General features: G+C 34.8%; 1 protein-coding gene across 3 annotated transcripts in view; it reads left to right on the top strand.

The window, feature by feature from the left end:
* The first annotated feature begins 2,497 nt into the window (after positions 1-2,497).
* Positions 2,498-27,291, top strand: part of antxr2a (ANTXR cell adhesion molecule 2a) — an 85,029-nt gene continuing 60,235 nt past the window's right edge. Inside the window, exons 1-10 of one of the 3 annotated variants that reach the window (XR_012405936.1) lie at positions 2,513-2,967; positions 8,050-8,121; positions 12,681-12,752; positions 12,865-12,946; positions 13,410-13,514; positions 13,598-13,666; positions 15,124-15,204; positions 25,248-25,308; positions 25,464-26,412; positions 26,552-26,713. Coding sequence is in view for 2 of the 3 variants with exons in the window: in XM_073950470.1 (XP_073806571.1) it covers positions 2,840-2,967; positions 8,050-8,121; positions 12,681-12,752; positions 12,865-12,946; positions 13,410-13,514; positions 13,598-13,666; positions 15,124-15,204; positions 19,179-19,709 (1,140 nt within the window). In the remaining variant the exon portion in view is untranslated. 3 annotated transcript variants of the gene reach the window in all.

The raw sequence follows: 27,291 nt of genomic DNA, 5'->3' as shown, positions 1-27,291 counted from the left end.
TCAATCATTTTTGGTGATGCAATATATATAACCCATACATAAAGCCAACAATTCTAGCACCATTTTAGCTGATTGTGCAACATCTCTATCTCTATTGGAGGTGTCAGTGTCAGTATGGTTAAAAACACCATAGTAATTATTACTATTGTATATTTTCATGTGGGTGTCTGACAACTGAAATTAGATCTAGCAGATATCGCAGCCTCTGTTACTTTTAACCTTGCAATTTTTAGTTAATATTATTATTTGTTTAGGATATGCGTTTTACATTTCGATTTCAATGCCTCATTATTAATTTGTTAAAATGACTATAATTAAATTAAATATTCTTAAAAATAAAATATTATGTGTTCTTTGGAAGAGTGTACTTGCATGGTGATTATATTATGTTGTCAGTCTGGCATTATATAATGAGTGGCATAAAATGGTCTTAAAAATGACAATAATATTGTTTATTGCATTATATTTTACAACAAAAATAGATTGTGACAGGCCTACTTGTTGGATTAGTTCAATCTTTGCTTTGTACTGACTAATCTAATGTGTATGCGCAACAATATTTATTAATTATATATTATTATTATTATATAATAAATCTGTGAGTGGTATTTTTATTTGTGATGATTTTTATTTATCTAAGATTGTAATACAAAAAAATCTATTGCTGTTTTTAATGTACTTAATTGTAGAAATATAGTGACAACTGTGATTTTACTCTATCTTCTCCACCGGCAGTGTCTTGCCATCATCACATGTGCAAAAATCAGATTTGTATTTTAACCTATTGCTTTAAACTGTTGTTTACTGTTTCACAGGAGAATAAAATGTTGCCTGAAATTATGGATACCTTTGTTTTTTGTTATGGACTCCTGTGATAATGAGTTTCAACACCTCAGTGCTTTTTACAATTAGTTGAATTGTTTCCCTGTCATTTCCAATTATTCTTACCATTGAAATGTCCATGACAAACCATTGGGATAGAACTTCCAACATTCCGATGAAATCTTCAGGACATCACCATAATCAAGCATGTAAAACACAAACAGTGTTTACACTACTTCAGATCCATCATCTGGATATATAACAATTATCAATATAATCCAAGCTAATTATGAAGATTCCACTGTGTTTGATTTATTGCCTTATTAAAAATTCATGGTGGCTTATGATGGTTTCGCCAACTCAGAGCATGATATTATGTGTATACTGCATTTAGTGTAGCTCTGTCATTAAAGTACATTTTTTTTTCGAAAGTTGTAATCAAAGAAAATGCAAAAAATTATTCCATCATTGTCTGTAATCATGGCAGTTAAAACGTGAATGAAACGTAATTAATTGTGTGCTGTCATGGTGCAGTGGAAAAGCAGATTAATGAAACAATTCTCTGCCCCACCAACAGTCTAGACCAACAAATAATTCTCTTTGCGGCCCAATATTATTACAGTAATATAATAATAATAATAATTATTATTATTATTACTGGTAGTATATTGAAGTTATACATTTAGTTATGCAAAGATTGTTACAAATGAAGATTACAAACAATAGGTGAATAATATTGGTGGTAATAATAATAATAACAATACAATATAATAATGAAGAAAGTAGATTTGTGAATTACAGATGTTTCGCTGGATTTTCTTTCTGAAGCAAACACCTTAAGAATGTTAATTATTGACGTGAAAGGGTTAGTTCATTCCAATATAATAATTTACTCAACCGACTTTTGTGTTGGCGAGGGTTAGAATTAGAAGTAATGATGTTCAGTTTCTTGCATGCACCAACACTTTCCCTTCAGAACACTTCAATGAGTTGCCAGGAGCTACAAATATTAATATTGTGTTACAAGTTTTACAAGTAATTTATTTTACAAATTACAAATTGACCACGGCTTCTGCTAAATAAAAACCTACTAGAGAGTTTTTAATGCATTAAAGCTGCTGAAAAAGTTTCAGTTTGTAGAACCGTTTAAAAATGTCATGAAACAGGATGTGAAATTGAAGCTTCTATTTCAGTAATTCAAAAAACCATCTAATTTCCGTTTGATTGCTTCAACCACAATCCCGTTTGATAATGCTCATGATAATACCAAATAATACTTTATGTAAACAAATAATTAGGCTTTTATCAACGCATGTCTTCTATAGTATGGCCTAAAACCTCCGTTCGTGAAAATATATTACCTCAGGGAATTGACTCATAAAAAAAATCCCTACTCAGATCCTACTAAGCATGACTAAAGGCCATATATTGCCTCATACAGGAGATACACGGGGATCGTCTGTTGACAACTGACATGCAATCAATGTTAAATACAGTCTTCCTTCTAAACACAATCAGCATCTCACAAAAAATAGATGTAGTGTGTTTTTTTATAGTCCCATTGAAGTACACATCCTGTTGGAGCGTCGCAGCTGCTGGGTGTGTGCGCGCGAGCCAAACGGCATTTTGACCTCAAAAACCCTGTTGCACATCTGGGCGGAGGCGCATGCGCACTAAAACTAGGTGAACTGCTGGAACTCGCGAGCAACTTTTCAACGAGTTGCTCTGACTTTTTCTAGTTATGACCACTCGCAAAATTTGACACCAGGCAGTTTATCGAAGGGGTGGCGTAAACGGATACGTGAAGAAATCAGACTCAGTGACGTTGCACATCCTATGTTTCACATGAGGAACTTTTCTGCAACGTTATAAATTGGACAATGTTGCGACAGCCCGGGAGAGAAGGCGCCGTTGTTTTGAACTTGACATTGTTTTTATATCACTTTATGTAAGAGATTGTCGCTTTTAGGCCCTCTCTTATTATTTTTGATCCGCGGATGCATAACTCATTATCGTCATGACAAAGGAAAATCTCTGGAGCGTGGCAACCACGGCGACTCTTTTCTTCTGTTTATGCTTTTCATCTTTTAAAGCGGAAACCCCATCTTGTCATGGTGCCTACGACCTGTACTTTGTTTTGGACCGGTAAGTACTCGCAAACTTTCAAGTTTCTCTGAATTAAAGGTTTTAAAGACACAACTTTCTTATAAAGCATTGTTGTATTGTAAATATCACACCAGTCTCGTGTATAAATGTAAAAAATACGATTTAGGTCCAGTCCGCGTCAGCTACTTTACAGTTTGGCTTGATTTTGTACATGTGTTAGGCACAACAGTCTCGTTCAGGGGCCACACAGAAGGATGCTTAGCTCAAAAAAAAAAAAAAACTTTACACAAGTGGTTTTGGCTGGGAAAGTGGGAAATTATTTGAAAAGTAAAAGTGTACATGTGAAAATATGTTTTTGATGTTCATCTTTCTAAGTTATAGCATGTATAATACAAGTTGTCTATCTATCTGTCTGTCTGTCTGTATCTATCTATCTATCTATCTATCTATCTATCTATCTATCTATCTATCTATCTATCTATCTATCTACAGGCCCATAGCCAGCTTGGCGAAAGGGGTGTTTTTTTCTTAAAAAGTAGACCTTTTTGCAGTTATGTGCCTCGTTTTCTATAATTATGAGGTGTAAATACTGCATTTTAAGAAATTTGGCTTATATTCTAGTTCTAGATAAACTTGTCGCATGGTCACACTTTTTGATGTACGAAAAACATTTCCTAAAGATTTAGAATAAATAAATAATACCATAATATATACAAAAAAATATCCAATGCTTATTTTAAAAATACAAATTGATTACATCATATATCATTAGTAAAAATAGGAATCCGTTTGAAAATTTAAAAAGTGAAGCCAATTATTATTTATTAGGCAAATAACAAACTGACCAGCACATTCTACTTTCCCAAGTCAGAATTTGGGACACCGAATTTGGCACCAAAATTGGGTTTTTCGATGGGTTATTTTCACAATTTATTATGGCATAGCAGTCAAAATAGGACAAATGTGCTCATGTATGGGACAAATTCTGGACCTTTGTCAGTGAGGGGTGGGTCTTCCAAACTACCCGAACCCATCCTGGCTACGGGCCGGCTATCTATCACCGTTCTGTTGAAGATATCATGAAAATTTTGTCATCACTTACTCTTCCTTCACTTGTTCCAAACCAGCTTGAGTTTCTTTCTTCTATTGAACACTAAAGAAAACTTTTTGTAAGAAAAAACTGTAAGCCTGTAACCATTGACTTCCATAACATTTATCTTTCTTACTGGTAAGTTCATGGTTAAAGGTTTTCATCTTCAAAATATCTTAAAGAAACTCAAGGTTTATACCTATTTGAGGGAGAGTAAACAACAGTGAGTCAATTTTCATTTTCTCTTTAACTCGGTTTGTCATCAGTATCTTTACTGGTTTGTATTAAATTACACTCGTTTAAGAACAGTTTTTGGCCTCAGTGCAGTCCTTCTTCCTGTTGGGGAATATTACAGGATGATGGCACAGATATGCTCTTTGCACTTTTTGAAAGAACTGAGAGCAGCACAGAACTAGCCAGGCATAATGACCGGTCAGGAACATCAGATCTGCCCTACAGTGTCTGTGGCCGGAAATTCAACTTCCCTTCATACTTCCAAACTAAAGGAGGTTTGATGTTCTCAGATTGTCCCACTAAAGCTTTTCTCAATTCTCTGACCTTGATTTGAAACAAGGAAGAAGACAATGCATAAAAAAAGATTTTCTAATTACCTATCGCTTGTGTTTTATGTTCTCAGCACATGCAGTGGACTATAATTATTAGTTCAATTACCTTGTAGCTATTACATCAAGGGCACATTTTACACACTTTTCTCATTAAAAAACATGGAGGTGAATGTCACAGAAATCCACTTCTACTTGAATTTATTCATGGACTTTTTTTATTGCAAAATGTACATATATCGATAATGTAAAAACAACTAAAATAGTTATGAGATTGTCTATGAAAATGTGTATAAACTGTAGAGGCCTACGCTGATAACACAGCTCAGTTTGAGTGTTTGTTGTATTTGCTGTAGCCACTGACTCTTCTTTGACTTTTTTGAGACCAAAGATCATGTTACCTGTCCCATTGATGTACAATAATCTCCTATTAAATGTCTTAACATTTGTTTGTTTGTTGGCTAGTCCATATACCAGGGAAATATTTGACCATTCTGAGACTTCCAGGTATTCAGTGATGACATGTTTGCTTATCAGTATAATATATCAATTCTGGCTAACACTTTATAATAAGTACACACTATGAATTATTTATTAAACATTAGCAAATAGTTCATTAATTATCAGTGTTGTAAAAAAATAAATGAGTGAAAGAGAGAACCCAGTCCAGGAGACTTGAACAAGCAGAAGAATTTCTTTATTAAGACATGTTGGTTATTCTGCAGTCATACAGCGTCTTCAAGAAGTCCATGTGTCTGCAAGAGCCTACTGGAGGTCTGCAGTCTGCGAGTTTTATCACAAGTCTGAATTAAGACAAAGATGTTCTGTCTGTAATGTCTTTTTAGGAGGAGGGGAGATGGCTAAACAAAGCATACAAATTCAGTATTGGAGTCAGCATGATTACCAGCACATAGGTGTTTGAAATCTGCCCAACTACTGACCACACAAGTTAATCAACAAAAGGGGTTTCTTTGGTCTGAAAGTATCACCCGAAGACAAAGGCAGTGTCGTTAAAAGCCTGACTGTAGCATCTGCATCACTTTGGCTTAGCCCGTAGTCAGAAAGAACCAAAGAATATATCTTTTCAGTTATATGTAGATTATTTAAACTTATATTTCCACATCTGATAAGCATTAACAACTCTATATATTAACATATGTTAGTAAGCAGTTTATAACTGCAGATGCAAAAGCACTAGGCGTGACTTATAATCACATTTATAATGTGCCTAATGACTATATTTTCATACTTCGTTATTTATTATTATTTTTTTACTAAATTGTTTTGCATAATTACAAATTAGTTATTTGAGAGAAGTTGCTGTTTCTTAAGCATTATTTAGAATGTGTAAATAAATGATTAATAAACTATTCAAATTAACATTTATATATCCTAATATTTAGGCATATATTAATAGTTAATTTGTATGTTAATAACTGCTTTATTTATTTTATCCAGTTTTGTGACATAAATGAGAACTATGTATGCTTTATAAATCCCTTATAAATGACAGTTAAAGGCTCGGTTATATTCTAAACAGGAAAAAAAGAAAATCAACAACTTAATTTCTATTGATTTAAAGATACACAAATAAATCTGTATCAAATGGAGAATAAATCTGTGCAATCTTAACTAAAATAAAATTACTGTGCAGTTTAAACATTGCTAATTAACATTGAAATGTTGTATCATAATATATTGTTCAATTATTATATCGTTGTTGGTTTTTTGTCCAATTTTGTTATATTTTGACACTCCTGTTATTCCTATAATGTTTAAACTTTACAGTAATTTTACTTTTTAGATAAGATTACGAAGACGTATTGTTCATTTGATACTGATCCTTTAATTGTCCTTCATAAGATATTTATGCAGCATAAATAGTCCTCACTTTAGATTAGGTCACAAAACTGAATGAAGTTGATTAAATGAAGCAGTTATTAACAAAAACAATTAACTATTAGTATAAGCCTGAATAATAATATATAAATGTTGATTTGAATAGTTTTTTAATCATTTATTAACTCATTCTGAATAATCTTTAAACACTCTAACTACTCTTAAATACAAACAATTTGTAAAAACTTAATTTAGTCATAAAAATGAATTAGTAACAAGATATTAAAAGTGCAATTATTAAGCACATTATAAGTCAAGAATATATCATTTCTATTATAAACTGCTTATTAAAGTCTATTAATGTAGATTTCATGCTTAACAGATAATGGATTAACTATCTGCTAATGCTTAGTAGATGATTCATAGTGTGTAGGTATTGAGCAATTCCAGCACTATGGATGTGAAATTTGCAGTAAAAACTTAAAACATAATCTCACATAGAAAGTATACGTTAAAATTATATTAAAACATCTGTTTATATTTTCCAAAACAACTAACCACAGAGTTATGGGAGCAGAAAAATATCAATCTGTAAACATTTTTTATATTTTAAAAGAGGAAAAAAAAAACATGCATTATGGATGTGACAAAAAAAGTCTGCGAGTTTCAGTATACAACATGTTGAAATTCTGTGAAATACGTCAAAGAAATAATGATAATCAAAATAATAAGAACTGACTCTCTATAGAACAAACATAATTGATTTTATTTTATTAAACATTTTTGCATTTATGAAGGAAAAGCTTTGTTATGGATGTGACACATTCACGTTATGGATGTGACGGATGTGAAATTGCCACTTGTGTGACTTTGGTAAATCAAACATAATAGTTTGAAAACATTGACAGATACATTTTGGGGTATTTTAAAGTACCGGAAAGTACTTGCTTACACAAAAAATGTTGAAATTGTTTCTCTATTTTGGTGAAAACTTTTTTGACATTTGCATGGAATTGCTCTATTATAAAGTGTTACTCCACTTTATATCTAACAGCCCGTCAGTGGACAATAAACAGTTTATATGGATTGACAGATTAAAACGTGAAATTACAAAATAGTCAATAATTAAAAATATTTAGGTTTCAGTGTTACTGTTAATTTTAAAATGGAAATGAAATGCAAGCAGTAATTGAGCATATGTGACTGTATGTTAGTGTATGCAGTAAAGCAGTCAAATTTATTTCTTAAATGCATTTGGATGTTTGGTGTTGGATGATGCAATGATTTCGAGATTGTGTTATTGCAGGATCAAGTGTTGCTTAAAACAAAAGTGGCAGTAGAAATGCAGTGTCTTGACTCAGTGTGTCTTGATGTCATAGCACGGGCTCGGTCTCAAACCCTTTATAGATAGACTCTGTCATTTCTTTGAAACCGTGTTAACACTGAAGCATAGCTGACTCAGCAGGGTTTTTACCACAGTGTAATCAGTAGCACAGCTCTTATAATAACTACAAAGACATAAGACATTTTACTTAATGGTTTAAGTATAATTGGTTCTAGCTGTTTTTTCTTTCTTGAAATTGTTTTCATTATTGCTGCTGACAACATTTTTAATGTGCTTCATTGCAGATCTGGAAGTGTTTCGACTGACTGGAGTGAAATCTATGACTTTGTCAAAAATCTTACAGAGAGATTTGTGAGGTAAATAATATTTGCTTTCTTTTCGGTTATTGTTTTATGTTAGGTTTAGTTTGTGTGCTTTAAGTTTTTTATGGTCTTTTTTCATCCCATGATAAAAATTCTGCAATCATTTACTCATCCTTAACCTATAAAATGTTTGTTCTGAACATAAATTAAAATATTTGTAATAAAATCTGAATGACTTCTGTTTGGGCAGCACGGTAGCTCAGGGGTTAGTACTGTCGCCTCAGAGCAAGAAGGTCGCTGGTTTATGTCCCAGTTGGGTCAGTTGGCATTTCTGTGTGGAGTTTGCATGTTCTCCTGTGTTTGCAAGGGTTTCCTTTGAGTTCTCCGTTTCCCCCCACACTCCAAAGACATGCTGTATAGGTAAATTGGATGAACTAAATTGGCCTTAGTGTATGACTGCTTGAGTAAATGAGAGTGTATAGGTGTTTTCCTGTACTGGTTTGTGGCTGGAAGGGCATCCGCTGCGTAAAACACATGCTTTTTATAGTTGGTGGTTCATTCTGTTTTGGCCACCCCTGATAAGTGAGGAAAAAGAATGAATGACTTCTGTCTCTCCTTTGAAAGTCATCCTCACTATCCTTCGGCTTAGTTACTTATTTGTCAGAGGTTACCACTGAGGTATGGACTGCCAATTACTCTGGCATATTTTTTATGTGATGGATGCCCTACTGGATGCCCTATAAATACTACAATACCACTACTACTACTACTACTACTACTAATAATAATAATAATAATAATAAGTCCAAGTTTTCTTCAGTGATACGATTACATGTCATTAACATATTTCAGTCTTTTGTTCTAATATAAACATCCTTCAGCAAAGATAAACATTCTTGTGAAAGATCAAATTTGTTGATGTGACACAAGAATGGACATCATTGGTTCTCACATGCCAAGCAAGCATGACCAAGACTCAGGCTGATTTATACTTCTGCGTCAAGAGCACGCGTATGTTCCAGCGCAGCCTTTGCGTGGTTGCATAGCCCTCACCGTGACTGACGCGCACCTCTCCAAAAATTTAACTACACGTCGCAACGATGCATAGCGCAAGCTCTGTGATTGGTTGGCTTGGTAGCGCTTATGAGTGTGGGTGAGACTGAGAGCCGCGTGAACCCGTTGTAGCAAGTGTTTAAAGGTGTCGAGTCCCGTGATGGAGCTCCAGGTGAAAAGTTTTGCTTTGTGTTTACCTTATAATAAAAGTTGTTGCACGTCCGCCAGTTCCTGCCTCTGAATAAGCAAGTTTGAGCCACTTGTATGTTAAGGTAGCATTCAGAAAAAACAAATAACCTGCAAAGAAACTTGACACAGAGGAACATAAAAACCTACTGCCAGCTGTCGTTTCGAAAGTGTTGTTGCAGAGCAACTCAAACAGCATGCAGAAGTATAAATGCAAGGCATGCTATGTGGGTGATGCCGATCACTAGACACAGAAGTATAAATCTTGCTTCAGTGAGCACATATCCAAGAATCAAACTTCAATATTGTAAAGATGTGTCTTTAGAAGACTAAAGTCATATCGGTTTTAAAAAAAAATAATTTTAAATCTTTTTTATTTTGGGTGAACAGACTCTCAGATCATAATACAGATATTTTAAATAGTGTTCTGAAGATAAACAAATTTATCATGGGTTTGTTTGTAACAACATGATGATGAGTAAATGATGGCGCAATGTTCATTTTGAGTTGAACTAATGTTGAAATACTGCCAAACAAGTCAGTTGTACAATACCTCCCAATCAACCACATCAAAAGAAGTCCTTAATCATTCATCAACTTCCACCAAAGCTAAATGCTAACTTGTCTACACAGCAGCTACATATCCGGTTCTAAGTTGGCCCTACATTGGATAAAAAAAAAAAACAACATTAAAAAAATCGCCAGATGAATGTGAACTTATGTAACGTTGACTCAATGTATGTGCCAGTACAGACGGTAGCGACCTAGCCAGAAGAAAGCAGTCTGCTTGAGAAAATAGCAAAGGGAGCAGGTGGGAGTGGGTGGCAAGGAGGCTCAGTCTTCTGGGCTGTGAGAATGGCCATTTGCACTGCAACCATCCAACAGCACACTTATCCCTCACACATGAAAGGAGAAGACGCAGCCAATGTACTTTAAGTCATGAGTGCAGGAAGACCAGCGCAGCCTGCCATAGACTCTGATGGTCTTCTGTTGTGCCATGTGGTCTGCACTGGCTCTCTTTAGGGTCCCTTTTTTAACCATGAATGGACCTGCAATCTAAATACATCTTCTTGGAATTACCTTAACACCAACATGAGGGCTTCCGCTGGTATTTATCTGACAGATGCGAAAGATAACTCAAAGTTATGACTTATTCTTGATATCTTCAGGGAAATTGAAAGTTTATTTCTTTTTTAGGGCAATTCCTCAGTCACACAGGGTATCGTAATACCATTTGGCGAGTCATTGTTGTATTTATCACTCAATCAGCCTGTGAAATGTTCAGTCCTTCTGCCTCTTCATTTGATTTTTGTAACCAAATTTTGGCTTCGGCTGACACGTTTGGATGTTCTCCCTGAGAATCTCATGTGGGGGATGGTTGTGGATTGGATGTCATTCTGAGTGAGAAAAAGCAGCACCTCTCCTTATGCTCAGTCCTGAGACCTGACTTCAAATGTGTAGAGGAACCCAACATGTTCCGATGCTGTATCAGCTTTCGTGACAGAAGGTTGTGAAAAAGACCAACTGCTTCATTGAGATGTACTTGTCAAAATCAGCGATATATTTGTTGTCAGATGAAGTGTCAATTTCTTTCTGAGTAAAGAATGATATTCCGATATCATTAGTAGATTTTATTATTAGTTTTTGGAGATGTAAATAAAGCAGATTAGTGTGGTTTTTACAAGAAAATGCTACTGTACTTCATGGCTTTAATGGATCACTATTACATTTTCTTGCAATTTTTAGTAAAATGTTTTTTTCAGTTTTTCTGTTTATAATAAATTTACTCAACAATCAGTTTTTGTAAACCAGCAGATTGGTAAATGCGTAACAGCTTCAATGTGGTTTCTAATAAAAAATATTAAAACTGTTTTTGCTAACTAAAACAATGTATATGGCATGAAAAATGTTATACACAAAAGTACTAAAATTTCTCTTGTTAAAAGTAAACAAAATTTAAGTGAAGTAAAAATTAAGAAATTAACCAAAATTAAGAAATAAAAAAAAAAAAAAAAAAAGAAAATGGAGAAAAACTAAAAGGGAGAAATAAATATATAGTATATAAGCATAATCATAAAAATGTGGATTCAAACATATGACTAGTGAAATAATAGTAAGAATAATTATAATACTTAAAGAGATATTTTTTTTCCACAATGATGCCTCTTGTACATTGTCTTATTATTATTTGTTAGAAGCCTGTTTCATTTTTTCCCAAAACAAAGACAAATTTATTGGTTAAATAGTCAGAATTTGCCAGAATTATTAGCCCTGTTTATTTCCCCCCCCCATTTTCTGTTTAACGGAAAGAAGATTTTTTTCAGCACATTTCCAAATATAATAGTTTTAATAACTAATTTCTAATAACTGATTTATTTTTTCTTTGCCATGAGGACAGAAAATAATATTTTACTAGGTTTTTTTTAAGACACTTCTAAACAGCTTAAAGTTAAAGGCTTAACTAGGTTAATTAGGTTAACTAGGCAGGTTAGGGTAATTAGGCAAGTTATTGTATAATGATGGTTTGTTCTGTAGACTATCGAAAAAAAAGTAGATTAAAGGGGCTAATAATATTGTCCTTAAAATTGTGTTAAAAAATAATAACTGCTTTTATTATAGCTGAAATAAAAACAAATAAGACTTTCCCCAGAAGAATAAATATTATCAGACATACTGTGAAAATTTCCATGCTTTCCTTCCTATATATATATATATATATATATATATATATATATATATATATATATATATATATATATATATATATATATATATATATATATATATATATATAGCTATAGCACTACACTAGAAAAATATCTTTAAGTATTATTTTTTTTACTTGTCAGGTCTGAATCCACATTTTTATGACATCACTGTTTCACAGAAAAGTTGTAAGTCGGCTCGTTTGTCCTATTCCTATTGCAAAAGGTAGGAGGTATAAATGGGTATAAATATAAGGTATAAATATAATCACCAACAGGATGTCTGCATGAATCACACATGACAACCTGTTTCCTGTCTGCCCATCAATTAATCACTTACTTGGTCCAAACAGACGGGATTTTTTTTCCCAGTCACAAGCTTTTATTAGCTAGTCACATTGGCTATCTTACTCATAAACCATCTCTGATGATTGCGAAAGCAACATGAGGACAGCTAGACTTTCAACATCATAGGATTTCTCTCAGAGCACCGTATTCACCAACGCTTGTATTTAGCTTTATTAATAAGATATAAAATCAAGTCACTTCTAAAGAGCTGTTTTGTCGTTGGAAAAAACGGAATGTCAAACTAGAGCAGCTGTACTTGATTTTGCATTTGACTCTCATTGACATGTTTTTCCTTTTTCCCTTTCTTTTTTTTCATTCCAGTCCAAATCTGCGAGTGTCCTTCATTGTTTTTTCATCAAGAGCAGAGATTGTGTTACCGCTCACTGGAGACAGGTACAGAATCCCAATTGCATGAAGTACTTGGAGATCCTAATGTAAGAAAGCTGGTAATATGACTTATGTTTATGTTACAGGGATTAACATATAACTCGCTTTTCATTATTAGGTCAGAAATTAATAAAGGCCTGAAGACCTTAAGTGAGGTCAATCCAGCTGGAGAAACATACATGCATGAAGGAATTAAATTGGTAATTAATATATGCTTTATTTTTTTTAAAGAAATAAATATGTAAAAAGATTAGAGCTTTCTTTTCATGTTGTGTACAGTCACAATTGTCCAAAGGAAAGAATATGTGTTGTTCAATAACTTTGGGAAAGCTTTAATTTGATCCACTTCACTACTGTAGACAGACCTAAATTCTGCTTAACTGATTTCATGTACTTTAGACTTGCTGGAATAAACAAAATAAAAGAAGGTAAATTGTTTGGTTCCCTTCATGACCAAGATAAGGCGTAATTACATCTTTGTAAATAAACACACCCCCTTTAATATCCTGAATCTAGCCGTGCCAGTCTTTGTTACTGTACATGAACTATTTTAATTTATTATACAAATATATTATATTATATAGTTAGAATAAATATAATATATTTTTTTATTTTTTAAAAGTTTTTAATCATGCAAAATGATCAATACTTTCCTCTTTTCAGGCAACTGAACAAATGAAAAAAGAGCCTAAAAAGTCCTCTAGTATTATTGTGGCCTTGACTGATGGAAAGCTTGAAACGTATATCCATCAACTCACTATTGACGAGGTGAGTTGCTTTCTAACACTTGATATATTGTCAATTTATGGCAATAAATGATTACTTGGTTATAATCATTTGTTTCTATATAGGCTGATTCAGCAAGGAAGTATGGGGCTCGTGTGTACTGTGTTGGTGTAAAAGACTTTGATGAAGAACAGGTAATATTGCCATTCCAGCAAATTTCAAAATAGCAACAAACCACTTATCTGCAATAAGCTGAAACGCCACAATTATTTTGGGACAAATTAGCTGTTTTATGTTCAATGAACTTAAATTTGCTACGTTAACGTAATCGATTTATGTTGGGACAACAAATAAATTGTGTCGAACTCTGCATTTTTTTACAATGTACTACAATACATGATTACACTCAGGCCTTGTTTACACTAGCTTTTTTTAAAACACCAATGTTTTGGTACGGTTATGCCTTCTGTCCACACTACCCCAGAGTGAAACAGAGCGTTTTGAAAATGCTAAAAAGGCCGTTTTCAAAAATGCTGCTTCTCCATGTCAGTGTGGATAGGGGAAAATGGAGGCTGATTGGAGCTTATTTTTAAGTGCACTAAGTTCTTGCATTCTTTCCTTAAGTTTAGACTTCACAAGTTTGATATGCAAAACAAAATCCCAAGGACACGTTGGGTAAAAACTGTGTACTGTATTCCGTCATTTGCGTCAACAATAAAATGAGAACATGTTATAAGGAACTGCCTATTTTTATTTTGATATTAACATAACAGACACTAAAATGTTGAGGCATCATGTAGTTACATGTTTATATGACTGTCATCTTCACTGTATGCATATTTACAACAAAATAGAGCCTATAACATAACTTTCACCTTTTATTTTCATTGAAAAATACGAAACATACCCTGTCTCTTTTGCTGAATATTAGTTTTAATAATCAATAATGGCCATTATAAAAGTATAACGTACAATAAGTTTATACAATATAGGAACTAAAAGCAAGCAATCAGTCAAATTTGCAGAATCAGTGTACGTGGTTACATAAATTAATATATTAACTTATCTATCCAGCCAGAACATGTTACCTGAGAGCAAGTAATAGATTCAAAAGACCATTAGATAGAGACAAGATGAATTAAATTTCACGTTTGACAACTATAGTGGGATAAAATCTAGCGGTAGATCCTTGATGAACTATCCGACATGTGGTGCTTTCACCCCGGGAGCTGTGCTCAAAGCACCCGCTGACTGTCTGGAGCTCAGACGTCCGCATACACTGCAGAACATGCCAGAGTGTGTGTGGTCACGAGATGTGGGTTTTCAGCAGTGTAGTGTGGACAGAGATCTTTTCAGAAACTTTAGGTGAAACGCCAGTGTGGACGTGGATCGTTTTCATTTTAAAATGTCATTTTAGGACTAAAATGTATTAGGGTAAACCGGGCCTCAAACACTTCACAAACTCTCTCAAGCTTCACCAAATGCAGAACGTAGCAGTGTTCCCTGTAAATACAAAACTGCTACTCTCCTCTACTATTTGTAGTGATGACAAATTAAGCTAAAGGAGAGGAAATGTCAGCACATTTGTTTTGTTTTTTTTGTTTGGCTATCAGCCCTCTTATTATTATATCTCTTATTTGACTGCCAACAGCTAGCCGATGTGGCTGATTCCAAGGAGCAAGTGTTCCCAGTCAAAGGAGGCTTTCAGGCTCTCAAAGGCATCGTTAACTCGGTAAGTTTTCCATGCCATGGGGCACGCATTTCAAATAGATGCCTTCGCATGTGTTTTAGTCAGCTAAAACAGATCCATTACCAGCTAGTAAGTAGTACTTCTTAGATTTGATGTTAAATCAATCTAGATCTTAATTTACTAAATCAATAATAATAAAAATGCTTCTATGTAAAAAATAAATAAATAAAATATCATAACATTGTAAAATCTGAGGTTGTAGGTAAATATTAAATTACTCTCCGGAGGTGATGTCTTACTAATAGCTTTTATGATTCATGACTCCACATACCATGAAAGTCCCACATACCTTTGTGACAACTAAGATGGTACTAAGATGACCAACAATGTCTCTTTGACCCATCTTCAAAGAACATTGCAGATGGAGAGTGGGAAGGGGGGGGGGGTATATTTATACCCATTTTTGTTTGCACACTCACACACAAACGCTCTCTATATTTAATGTGTGTGTTTGTAACCTATATGTTGTGTCCTATAATCTTTACAGTAGCCTGCATTGTGGGGGCGTTTATTAGATCTGAGAAGGCATAAATCATGTTTTATGTACGCTTAAAACTATCATGTTTAGTAACGTTGCATTCCTCAGGTAATCCCATAACCCATGATTTAGAACTTCTAATGATATATTGTATAGTTTACATTCTTTTATACCGTGAGTTAAAGGCTAATACGCCCACTTGAACCATCTTATCAGATAACCAGTGAGGAGAACAAAGGAAATATTCCACTTAAACTTTCTCCTCAAGCCATTGGCCAGTCATGAGAGAGTGGGCGTGACCTGATCAATAGCTAAAATTCATACCACACCTCAATATCTAGGCAGAAGTGCAGAGGGTCATTCCCAGAGGACCATGTAGCCTAATTTTTGACCAAACTCTTGAGTTTGTTCTCTCTTCCGCAGTTTAAACTCAAGTATAGTTTCGTGCCTTACTGGATCCTCCAACCTACCTTTATAATAATAATAATTAATAATAATATCTGATATGGATGTAACTTATAAATATGGATAAAAATTGTAAATATGGATGTCCTATTTTCAGTTTTAAATAACGCATGTCAATTCTTTTAGAACAGCCGTTAAAAAGTCTTGACTTGCGTGTGAAACTTTCACTGTAGTATTGAGAGATGACTCATATTCCATGTTTGTTTGTTTAGCTTTAAGGATATACTCCTTTGGTTAGGTATAATAACTAATGTAGTAGTAATGTGATCAAAGAGGTGAAAGGTTTAATTCTTTGATTGATTCATAGTTGCCGTCTGTGGAGTGAGTTGCAATTTATGAACGGAACAGAGTTTATGAATGGAATCGCAAGTGTTCATTGGTTAACCCCTCACACATTTCGTGCACGTCCCTGTTAGGCATGAATGATACAGTCAAACCTACGGGAAGCAAAACATCCCTTTCCAGTCTCAAACTTAAACAATACTAATTCCTTAAATTTATATAGCGCTTTTCAAGACACTCAAAGTGCTTTACACAATAGGGGATCTCCTCATCCAGCACCAGTGTGTAGCATCCAACTGGATGACGCGATGGCAGCCATATTGCACCAGACCGCACACCAGCTGATTGGTGGAGAGCAGACAGAGTGATAAGGCTAATTATGATATGGGGATGGTTAGGTGGCCATGATGGACAGAGACCAGTGGGCAAATTTGGCCAGGATACCTGGGTTAAACCCCTACTCTTCAAAACTTCAAACTACCTTCAAACTCCACGCACACGACACAAGGACTTCCTAAGAATCTCAGTTTCTCCACGCACATCAGGACCCTTATATTAGGAGCAGAGACCAAAAATGCAAGTATTAGTTATGCAGTTGTATGCTGTGCCCCTTTTCATAAAAAGATTTTTATTGATTCTTGGTGGTTCTTTTTAGTTGTGTGTGAACTGAGTGAATATTGCCATTCATTAGCTAGGTTCTATATTTCCTTACATTTCCATGTTTCATGTATTGTAAACTTTGTTCATTATTCGTTAGTCATGAAATCATTGAATACCACATGTATTGTCTTTGTTTTGCCTCACAGAAATGGTCACTTTAAGGGTAAAGATCTTCTTTTTGCTACCAGCTTTATTAAAATTACTTTAAACTTTTACAATTCTCTTACTTTACAAGAAGTATTGTTCCCTTTTCAAATATATAGACAATTAAAGGAGTGGATAAATTTATTGTTATTTTTATTTGGGTATACAGTATTTAACTGTAAGTTTAATCTTAATATTTATAAATGCATAATAACTTGTTACTAATAATTATTAATATTCTTAAACCTTGAGCTAATTTCTTTATGTATATTATGATGGAGAATGCGGGCATGGTTTTAAACTACCTTTCTGTGAAGTACGCTTTGTCATTCCATTGTGTTTTATTGTGTAAGAGAGCTTACAGAACCATAGGCTCCTCTCCAGCTGGACCCCTTGTTGCACTACCAGAGTATTAAAGCGAGTTGATGTTAACTCTTAAAATAATCCGCAGTTCATAATATTTAAAATCAACTTTACGAAGGCCACAAGTCTCTTTCAGATGTTTTAAATATTATCGTGCCTGTCAGAAGAGATTTCCCTCTTCTTCTTCTAAAATATTTTAGTTGATACTTAACAAATTTATCTGTTAAAGGCCTTAGCTAGATTGAAGCTAGTTTGTTTCTGTTTCAAATTTCTAGACTAAAGTATAATCTCTTGTAGTTTTAAACCGTTAGAGTAGATAACTAACAGTTTTAAAACTTATTCGCCGCAGATTTAAATAATTTCAGAACGCTGCTTGTCGGCTTCTAAGTTAATATAGGGAGTCTCAAGCTTGCCTATTATAGTCGCTTTCTCGAAAAGGAATCTCAGAATTATAAGCGTAGTACTGAAATGGTACTGATATCTGATATGGATGTAAATTGTAAACATGGATGAAAAATGTAAAAATGGATGTCCCATTTTTAAATAGCGTTAGCCTATTCTCTTAAAATAGTCGTCAAAAAGTCTAGACTTGCGTGTGAAACTTCCACAGTAGTATTGAGAGACGACGACTCATATTCCATGTTTGTTAGTTTGTTTAGAATTAGCGATATAATCCTTTGGTTAGATGTAATAACTCAGTGTAACAGTAACGTGATAAAAGAGGTGAAAGGGTAACAAATCTGAGTGATTCATAGTTGCTGTCTGTGGAGTGAGTTGTGGTCAGTTTATGAAAGATACAAAATTTATGAATGAAATCACGAGTGCAGTATCACTGAGTGCTCGTTGGCTTTCCCCTCACACATCTCGTGCATGTCCACGTTGGCTGTAAATGAAATGATACAGCCAAACCTACGGAAAGCGAAACATGCTTTTACAGTTCAAACTTATGATGCCACTCACATCTCAGACCAGCTAAACAAACCACTAATGGCTAACGGCAGCCTAGATAAACTTAAATCCTCTGTCTTTCCCTGCTCTCCTTTCACAGTTTCGCCCACTATTGTGTTGATCTCAAGGATCGATATTATTTTATCCAAACAATATTCTGGTCTACTTGGTCCCCACTTAGGACTAGAGAGTTTTCCTTTTTTGTTTAGATTGTTATTATTATTATTATTATTATTATTATTATTATTATTAATATTGCTGTTTATTATTTAAGTTTTTTGTTATTTTCACTTACTTTGACCTGCTCAGATACCACACTAATGAGAACCACCAAGGTAACCTAAATAACTGATTGATAACCCTGAATGACTGAACCTGATTGACTAAACCTTATGGCCATGATGAAGGTATCAATCATAATCTAGTCCTCCTGCTTTAACTTCTGTGTCTGACCCACAAGGGTTTTAAGACAACCAATGTCTGGCCCGCACATTTCACCTAGCTGATGGCACTGTCAAACTAGTAATATAGCTGTTTAATATAGCTATAAATTACTAAATTTTGCACAAACTTGCATTGGCGCTTTTTCTCCTGTGTTATCTTTGTCTCACACCAGCTATCCAGTATGTTGCTTGCACCCAGCCCTGTCATTCCCTGGGACCCACTGGAGGCCTGGTTAAAAACCTTAACCCATACCATCCTGCCCAAATCCACCACAGACCTGCAGCTGCTGAGCAAAGAAGAGCTGGACGCCCGCATTTATCAACTGATGGTGAACAACAACCCGGCCGAGTGTCGAGACGGCAAGGAGCTGGCTAAACTCACTGGAAACCTCGCATACATCCTTCTCGCCCAGGCAAGGTTGATCAAAAAAGATTTTATCCAACTGGAGCATCAGGCCAAGGAGGCTCAGGACGCATGTGAGGCGATGAGGGAAAAGAACGCAAAACTTCAGGAGCAAGTGGACAAATTACAGAGCCCCCAGATGAAGCAAAGCATGGAAAATGGAGAGAGGGAGCAAAGAGAGAAGGAAGCCAAAGATGATCCGAGAGTAAGGCTGCAAGAGTCTGAAACACCACTGCAGACAGCAGAGCCTAAACTAAGTGACAAGAAGCTTGGGCTAAAGTATCTGAATAGGTCTGCATGATTAATCGTTTTTTGAACAAAATCGCAGATTGAAAGGGTGCGATTTTCAAATCGCAAAAGCTGCGATTATTTAAATTTGCTAGCAAGCATATAGTTTTTGAAAGCTTTGGCAGTTCATAGGCATATCATCCTGAACAATTAAAAAATTTTAACAATCTAAATGTAAGCGTTTTTATATATCTTTATATTAGGCATGCTTTTTCAGATTAATTTTCCCAGCCGGCAACCGTCACTCGTTAACCAAATATTAACCATTAACCAATCAGAGGTCCGTTTCCCAAACAACAACATAACTCGCACTGAACCATCATAGTACTATGCATCGTTTGGGAAAAGAACAAAGTAGTGACGAGTGTTTCCCAAAACTGTAGTTTCTCTGTCGCAGATCCATCATTTGAACCACGTTAGTTATAACGTAAAATGTCCATAATGACGCTCTAAATGGGGCGGAGTTACAATTTCTATTGAGAAAAACCCATCCTTTTTTTAATGTAAACACACGTTTCCTTTGCAAATATTGAAAACATTCCACGTTCTATTTTAAAACATTAAAGCTAACACGATCATATAAATAATCAATAGTTGTAATTTACAGTTGGCTATTTATTAAGAAATCAAGAAAAACTACATAATAATAATTTTTATTATTATTGATATTATTAACTAGGATCTTGTTACTTATTACTTTATTTCATTTTAATTGTTTTAAAAGTCAACGTTTACAATTTAACACATTCAAGTCACTAAAGAAAAGTTCTAACCAACAGACATGTCTTAATCAGTACAGATACATTTTTTTATAAATAACCTACTATAAATTAAAACCATTAACGTATGCTATATATTCATGTTTTCACAAGCTTTGGAGACATATTGTAAATTCCGCTTTTAAATAATAGGTTACCTATAGCTTTCGTCATAAGCCATAGCTGCATTAAAATGACATAAAGGCTTTCAAAGTGCACTGTGAAGGGAACACAATTGTCAATATGAAGATTACTAAAACTGAACTGTAAAAAAAACTTTGAAAGCAAATTATACCTAAGAGAGATGACTAATTAAAATTTTAGAATGTTCTAAAAGAATAGGGTATGGGGGGATAACTGTGAATAAAACAACCAGGAACTTCTAACTACAGCTCTGGATGTGTAGATGCAATCGTACAAGCATCAGATTCAGGAAACGCCAAATCAACAAACTATGTTTGTAACGACACAACTTGTGATCTTATTTGGTTAATGATGGTTTTCGGAAACACACCCCAGATTAATATAAAATTATCATTTGATTTTAAAAGTAAAAAAAATGCCGTGTCAATTTTGTGTCTGACACATTTTCTGTCTGAACAACAGCAGAACTTATTAACAAAAGAACCTGGCTTTATCGTCAAATGTTCACACACCTGCAGTGTTTCCAACAACATAGAAAAACAATAATCTAAAAAAAAAAAGAATAAATGGTTTGCACTAAAGATTTTTCACTTAAATTACAAATTTAGGTTACAAAACGAAAACATTGACTGAATCCTTTTTAATAACCGGCATCGGCTTTTTTCTTCTGTCAAATAAAACTCAAATAAATTGCTCCACGGAAAATAAGCATTTTTAATGTTCCGCTCTACGATAGTAGTTCCTATATCGCAAACTTCTATCAACATTTTAATACATTATTATGTCTTAAGAATCTGACCAATAGCGTAAATTCATACCACAGCCCAATATCTAGGCTGAACTGCAGAAGGTCATTCCCAGAGAATCATGTAGCCTAATTTTGCACCGGACTCTCCTCTGAGACTGTTCTCTTTCTGGCAATTTAAACAGTAGAGTTTCATGCCTTCTGGATCCTCCAATCTGCAATGCAAACTTCACGCACACAACATGAGGACTTCCTTGGGATATCAGTTTCTCCACACATATTAGGACTCTTGCATGAAGTAGAGAGACCAAAATTGCAAGTATTAGTTATGCGTTTCTAAACCCTTTTCATCAAAAAGGTGTTTTATTGATTCTTGGTGGTTCTGGGAGTTATATGTATTTTACACTTTTCTTGTTATTCGTATATTGTTGTACTATTTTAACCATTAAATCATTTAATACTAGTTGGATTGTTTTTGTTTTGCTTCTCAGAAGATGGTAACGGTAAAAGATCTTTTTTTTTGCAGCCAGCTTTATTAAAATTACTTCAAACTTTTAAAACTATTCCCTTCACAAGAAGTATTTATTACCTTTTCAAATAAATAGACAATTAAATGAGTGGATAAATTCATTGTTATATTTAATCAGCTACATTTAACTGTAAGTTAAATCTAAATATAAATAATTAAATAATAGCTAGTTATTATTAATATTTATGAATCCTAATTTTTTTACAACATACATAAAATATAGTTTTTGAGAGTTCTAGCATCAATTGGTTGTAAATTGATTCTAAAGGACTCCTATTTGTATTCGTATAAATTCACTGTGAAACTGTCAAAGCAGTTTCATCCTACACCGGTGTGTTGACATTTTAATTGTGATATTTTCCATTTGCTTGAAGATGCTTTGTTTCTCGTTGAGTATTTTTGAGAGCATGTTTGCCCTTTGTGTTCATGGCATTTACCGATGATGTGGTTTAGCTTTGTAAACTTAGTAAGAAGACTCTGAACATTTTCTGCCATCCGTAAACTATCAACAGGTCAATGTTGTTGCACATGGCTATGTTGTTTTGTCACCACAGGAATCTGTTTCTAGGATTTTTTTTTTCAGCTTTAGTCGCGCAAGACAACAGACAGGAATTCTTTGTAATTTATCATTTTGTCAAGAAAAGTAAAATGAAAAACAGGAAGGACCTATCTTCTCGTTATTGAGCTAGTTTGTTTGGCCAAATGAATTTTCAGGCCCAGCAAAACACAGGCATTCTCCAGTGATTAGTAATCTTGGAGGCTGGGCTAGTTGGCCTCATGTCGCTCTCTGCTCAGATTTCCAGGATTTGAGATCATCTGTGCAGCTTTGCAGTTCGGGCCTAAAGTAGACTTAACAGAGATTTCACATAAAAGCAGAAGCCTAAAGAATAGATTTAGCCAGGCCTATTTTAATATTTCAAGAATGTTTTGATTTATAGCGGAGAACATTAATTTGCATAATAAGGTTCACTGGTACATATGTGTAGTATAGCATTAAATGGTTTTTAATCAAGTTTTTTCTTTTTATTTGAATGGGGCGGGATGTTTTAGGTTGTGAAAAGCTTGAGCTTATGGGAAATAAAAATCACAAACCTGACACTTTTCACACAAACATAAAATATATGATTGTGATTATAGCCTAAATACAGATATATTCAGATATCTAAGATATCAGTTTTAAACTAAAATTAAAACCTATTGTGTATTATTATTTTGTAGCTCGGAAAATGCACAAATTTAACTTGAAACCCTAAGGATTGGAATTGAAAAGTATCATTCTGCTGTGTCTTGGGCAAGACTTCAGCATTTAGGAGTGAAGTCATGGCAGTGTCATTCGGTGGTGCTTTTACTACACTGTAAAACTCAACAGTCAAAATTTACTGAAAGTCCATTCTACTCATTTGAAAAGAGGTTTGAACTCTGTGTTGAAGGCAATGCGTTAATTAAATACCTCATTACTTCAACTTAAATGGAGTAAGTCCACGGTACTCATGTAGACTATTTTTTTTTACTCAAATGGTCTGTTGCAATCAGTTTCTTCAAACGGTTTGAGTTGCTGTAACTTATTGGGTTTAACAGTACTCAGTTGTTTTGACCTTTCTTCATTTATTGTTTTTTACTGTGCTTAAATTGCTTAATTTACTCAAATGGATTAAGTTCACAGTACTTGTTAGTTTTTGAACTTAAATGGTTTGTTGCAATCGGTTTTCTCAAATGGAAATGGAGTTGCCTTTACTTTTTGGGTTTTACAGTGTAGTCAAAATACTGGAGAATACTAAATCTTGGGGGGAAAAAAAGCTCTTTCAGCAGTATTTGGTAATCAGGGTGTCCGGGGTGTTTTAAAAAGGATTAAAAATTGATTGAACAATTTAAAGAAATTTAAGACCCTTAAAAAGTATTAGAACATCTTTAATGCTATTTTACATTATATTAAATTTGCTATTGGTATACTAAATTTGACCTGAATCTAATCTTTGAATATTGGGATGGTGTGTAGTAAAAAAACCTGCTAGATTTGACATCACACTGCTTTGTTTAGTGCAGTAACCAGGGAAACACATTTTCAACACATTTCTAAACATAATAGTTTTAATTTGTTTTAATTTAGTCGTGCAAGGACCTCTTTGTAATAGTTTTAAATTGTTTTTTCCTAATGTTTTTTCTCATGCAGACAGTAAATAATATTTCACTAGATATTTTTCAAGACACTTCAATACAGCTTAAAGTGACATTTAAAGGTTTAATTAGGTAAATTAGGTGAACTAGGCAGATTTGTGGTTTGTTTTGTATACTATCAAAAATATATAGCTTAAAGGGGCTAATAACTTTGTCTTTAAAATGGTGTTTAAAAAATTTAATACTGCTTTTATTCTGGCCAAAATAAAACAAATAAGACTTTCTCCAGAAGAAAAATTATTATCAGACATACTGTGAAAATGTCCTTGCTCTGTTAAACATCATTTGGGAAATATTTAAAAAAGAAAAAACCGCAATGTTACTGGTTGAAACCGCAAGTAGTTTTGGGGTCTTAAAATATATACAGAGTCTTAAAAAGGTCCTAAAAAGTTTTGATTTTCAATCTCTGATTCCTTTATGTACCCTGGTGAAAGTTCAAAAGGTCATTCAAGTTGAGTATTTGTGGCACTTTCAGTTTGAGAATTTGTTGCAGGAAATGCCAATCCAGTTTTCTAGAGAGCTATATGATAATTACAGATTAATAGATGTTTCAATGCTTTAAGATTATTCCTGTGTGTGTATAGATACCTGTCAGAGAAAATAAGTAAAAACGTCTTGCTATGAACCTTCCTTTTATCGTGCCATCTCATAACTCATTAAAGACCCATGAAGACCATCCTGAATATTTTTCAGCCCTGACGTTTAGTCAGTGTTCCTTCTCCCCTTTAATGATAGCAGAGTTTATCAGGTGTCATATTCAATCAGCTCATTTTATACGTGTCCTCCACTTCAGTGCGAAGCCTCATCTCCGCTGCAGGCGATTCGCAAGACCATATCTATCTGTTAATGTTGTCTTTTTGCCTGTTGTGTACGGGGATTTGCATAGTTTGTCCTCTGTTGATTTATGTGGATGATGGGGAGAGGCGATGGTGGCTTCTCACAGGCCTGTTTATATGATAATGTCAGCCTACGGTCTCTAATAGAGCTGAAGAGGGAAAATGGCACCGCATAATTTCCCCATAACGGCTGACACGGGTCTGTCCCACACCGCACTGTATGTGATGCTCGACTCATTGAGCTTGATTTGGCACAGCAAACATCTCCGGCGCGAATGCTAAAGACCCGGACACTGTGATAGCTGATACAGTGATTCAGCAGTGACAAGTACTGATTTGAATACATTTTTTTTTTATCATGCAGATCCTCAAGCAATCATGCACCGAAATCCTAACAGTGGAACCGTCCAGCGTCTGCGTGAACCGTAAGCATTTCAAGGGCTTTTACAGCTATCAGGGTGGATGAAATTGCCTTTGTGCATGTGTGTGTGTGTGTGTATGTATGTGTGTGTGGACGTTGATTTGGGTGAACGCCCAGGAGTGCTTCTCATTATGTCCTCATCTGGTTTACATACCACAGAGTCCTTTGACATTGTTTTGAGAGGGAACGGGTTCGCAGTGGGGAGACAAACAGAAGGAGTCATCTGCAGTTTCATAGTGGATGGAGTTACTTACAGTAAGTATAGTTATATATTATTGACTGTACAATTTTTGAACTTATTAAAAGTTCCCTCCAAAGTAATGTCACATTTGTTTCAATAGGGCTTTATTCAATAAAGAATTTGTCAAAGTGTCACAATCACCAGCAATCAAATCCATACAGATCACTGGTAAACACATATCACATAGGACTACAGATCTACTGGTGTATGGATTAAAAGTTCCAGTCAAGCACCACACACACAGGCTGCGTCCGAAACCGCATACTTCCATACTGTACAGTACAATAAAATCAGTATACAAGCCGAGTAGTATGTACAAATTCATAGAATTCTAAAATCAATATGCGAGAAGTACCCGGATGACTTACTACTTCCGGCGAGATTCTGCAGTGCGCATCACATGCACGCTACGCTATCCTATGATGCTCTTCTAGAGAATTCATGAATGGGAGTGAAGCGACACAACTGGAGCAGGTAGGTCACGCGACCATGACAAAATGGCGTATGAAGTACGTCCAAATTCCATTCATACTTTTCCAATTCAAACTGGGTAGAACATAGTTTTCTAATGGCCAAGTAGTACGTTTAAATTCAAATACAGTGAGTAGTAGGTGATTTTGGACGCAGCCACACACCTGTTCCAATCATGATTGATTACACTCACACAGCGTGGAGCTGCTGAAAGACTGATTAGATGGACTTTAAGAGCAGTACAGACACACACACACTAGTTGCTGAATTTTGTTATACTCAAGTGTAAGTGTAATCAATCGTGATCAGGAACAGGTGTGTGTGTGTGTGTGGTGTGGTGCATAACTGGAAGTTGTAGTCCATATACCAGCAGATTTACAGTCCTATGTCAGGGATGTCCAAGCTCGGTTCTGGAGGGCCGGTGTCCTGGAGAGTTTCGCTCCAACCTTAATCAAACGCACCTGAACCAGCCTATCAAGCTCCTACCACTAGAAACTTCCTGGCAGGTGTGTTGAAGTTGGAGATAAACTCTCAGGGACACCGGCCCTGTAGGACCGAGTTTGGACACCCCTGACCTATGTGATCTGTGTGTTTAACAGCGATCTGTAGGAATTAGAACGCTGGTAATTGTGACACAAAGTATCCTTACAGTGATGAAAAAGGCAAACATAGTACAAGCTAAATTCATGAGGAAGCCAAAAAAAAAAAAGCCATTTGCTAACTGAGTAAAAACATTAGGAAACTCAGGCACACTAAGTGGACCGGTTCTGCTCTGGCCAAGCAAATGAAGATCTGCCATAATTTACAGTACACATTCTGAAGATGTTCCAAACCTTAATGAACAAAGATATTTTAAAGTGGTTAACCAAGAGTTGATACTGATCAGTGATGTCAGATGGAACCAGATACTGTTGAGTTAACCACATTTTTAAGACCTTTTAACTGCAGCTGTCAAATTTAGGGTGAGTAAATGATGGCAGTTTTTTTTTCATTTTTGATGAACTATCTGTTACAACAATATTATACTGCACTAGTTAAATCAAACGATATAAGTGAGACTTTGTGTCTGCCCCTCATTGTTATATCACAGGAAATGACAATCTAGCCACACCTAGGATGCAATACAATGAAGCTTTTGCTTAACTGTCACTTTAGGTTACTAAAGTCCAAGGTGCTTAAGCTCTGAAATAGAACACCCGCTTTGAATGTTATCATTTGATTAAATTGGGCGTAATCAGTGGTTATCAGCTGATAGATATGGGCCAGTAGGGGACT

Source organism: Danio rerio, chromosome 5 (genome assembly GCF_049306965.1).
Source record: "Danio rerio strain Tuebingen ecotype United States chromosome 5, GRCz12tu, whole genome shotgun sequence".
In the NCBI taxonomy this organism is placed as follows: domain Eukaryota; kingdom Metazoa; phylum Chordata; class Actinopteri; order Cypriniformes; family Danionidae; genus Danio; species Danio rerio.
This window is presented reverse-complemented; position numbering and strand designations above follow the sequence as displayed.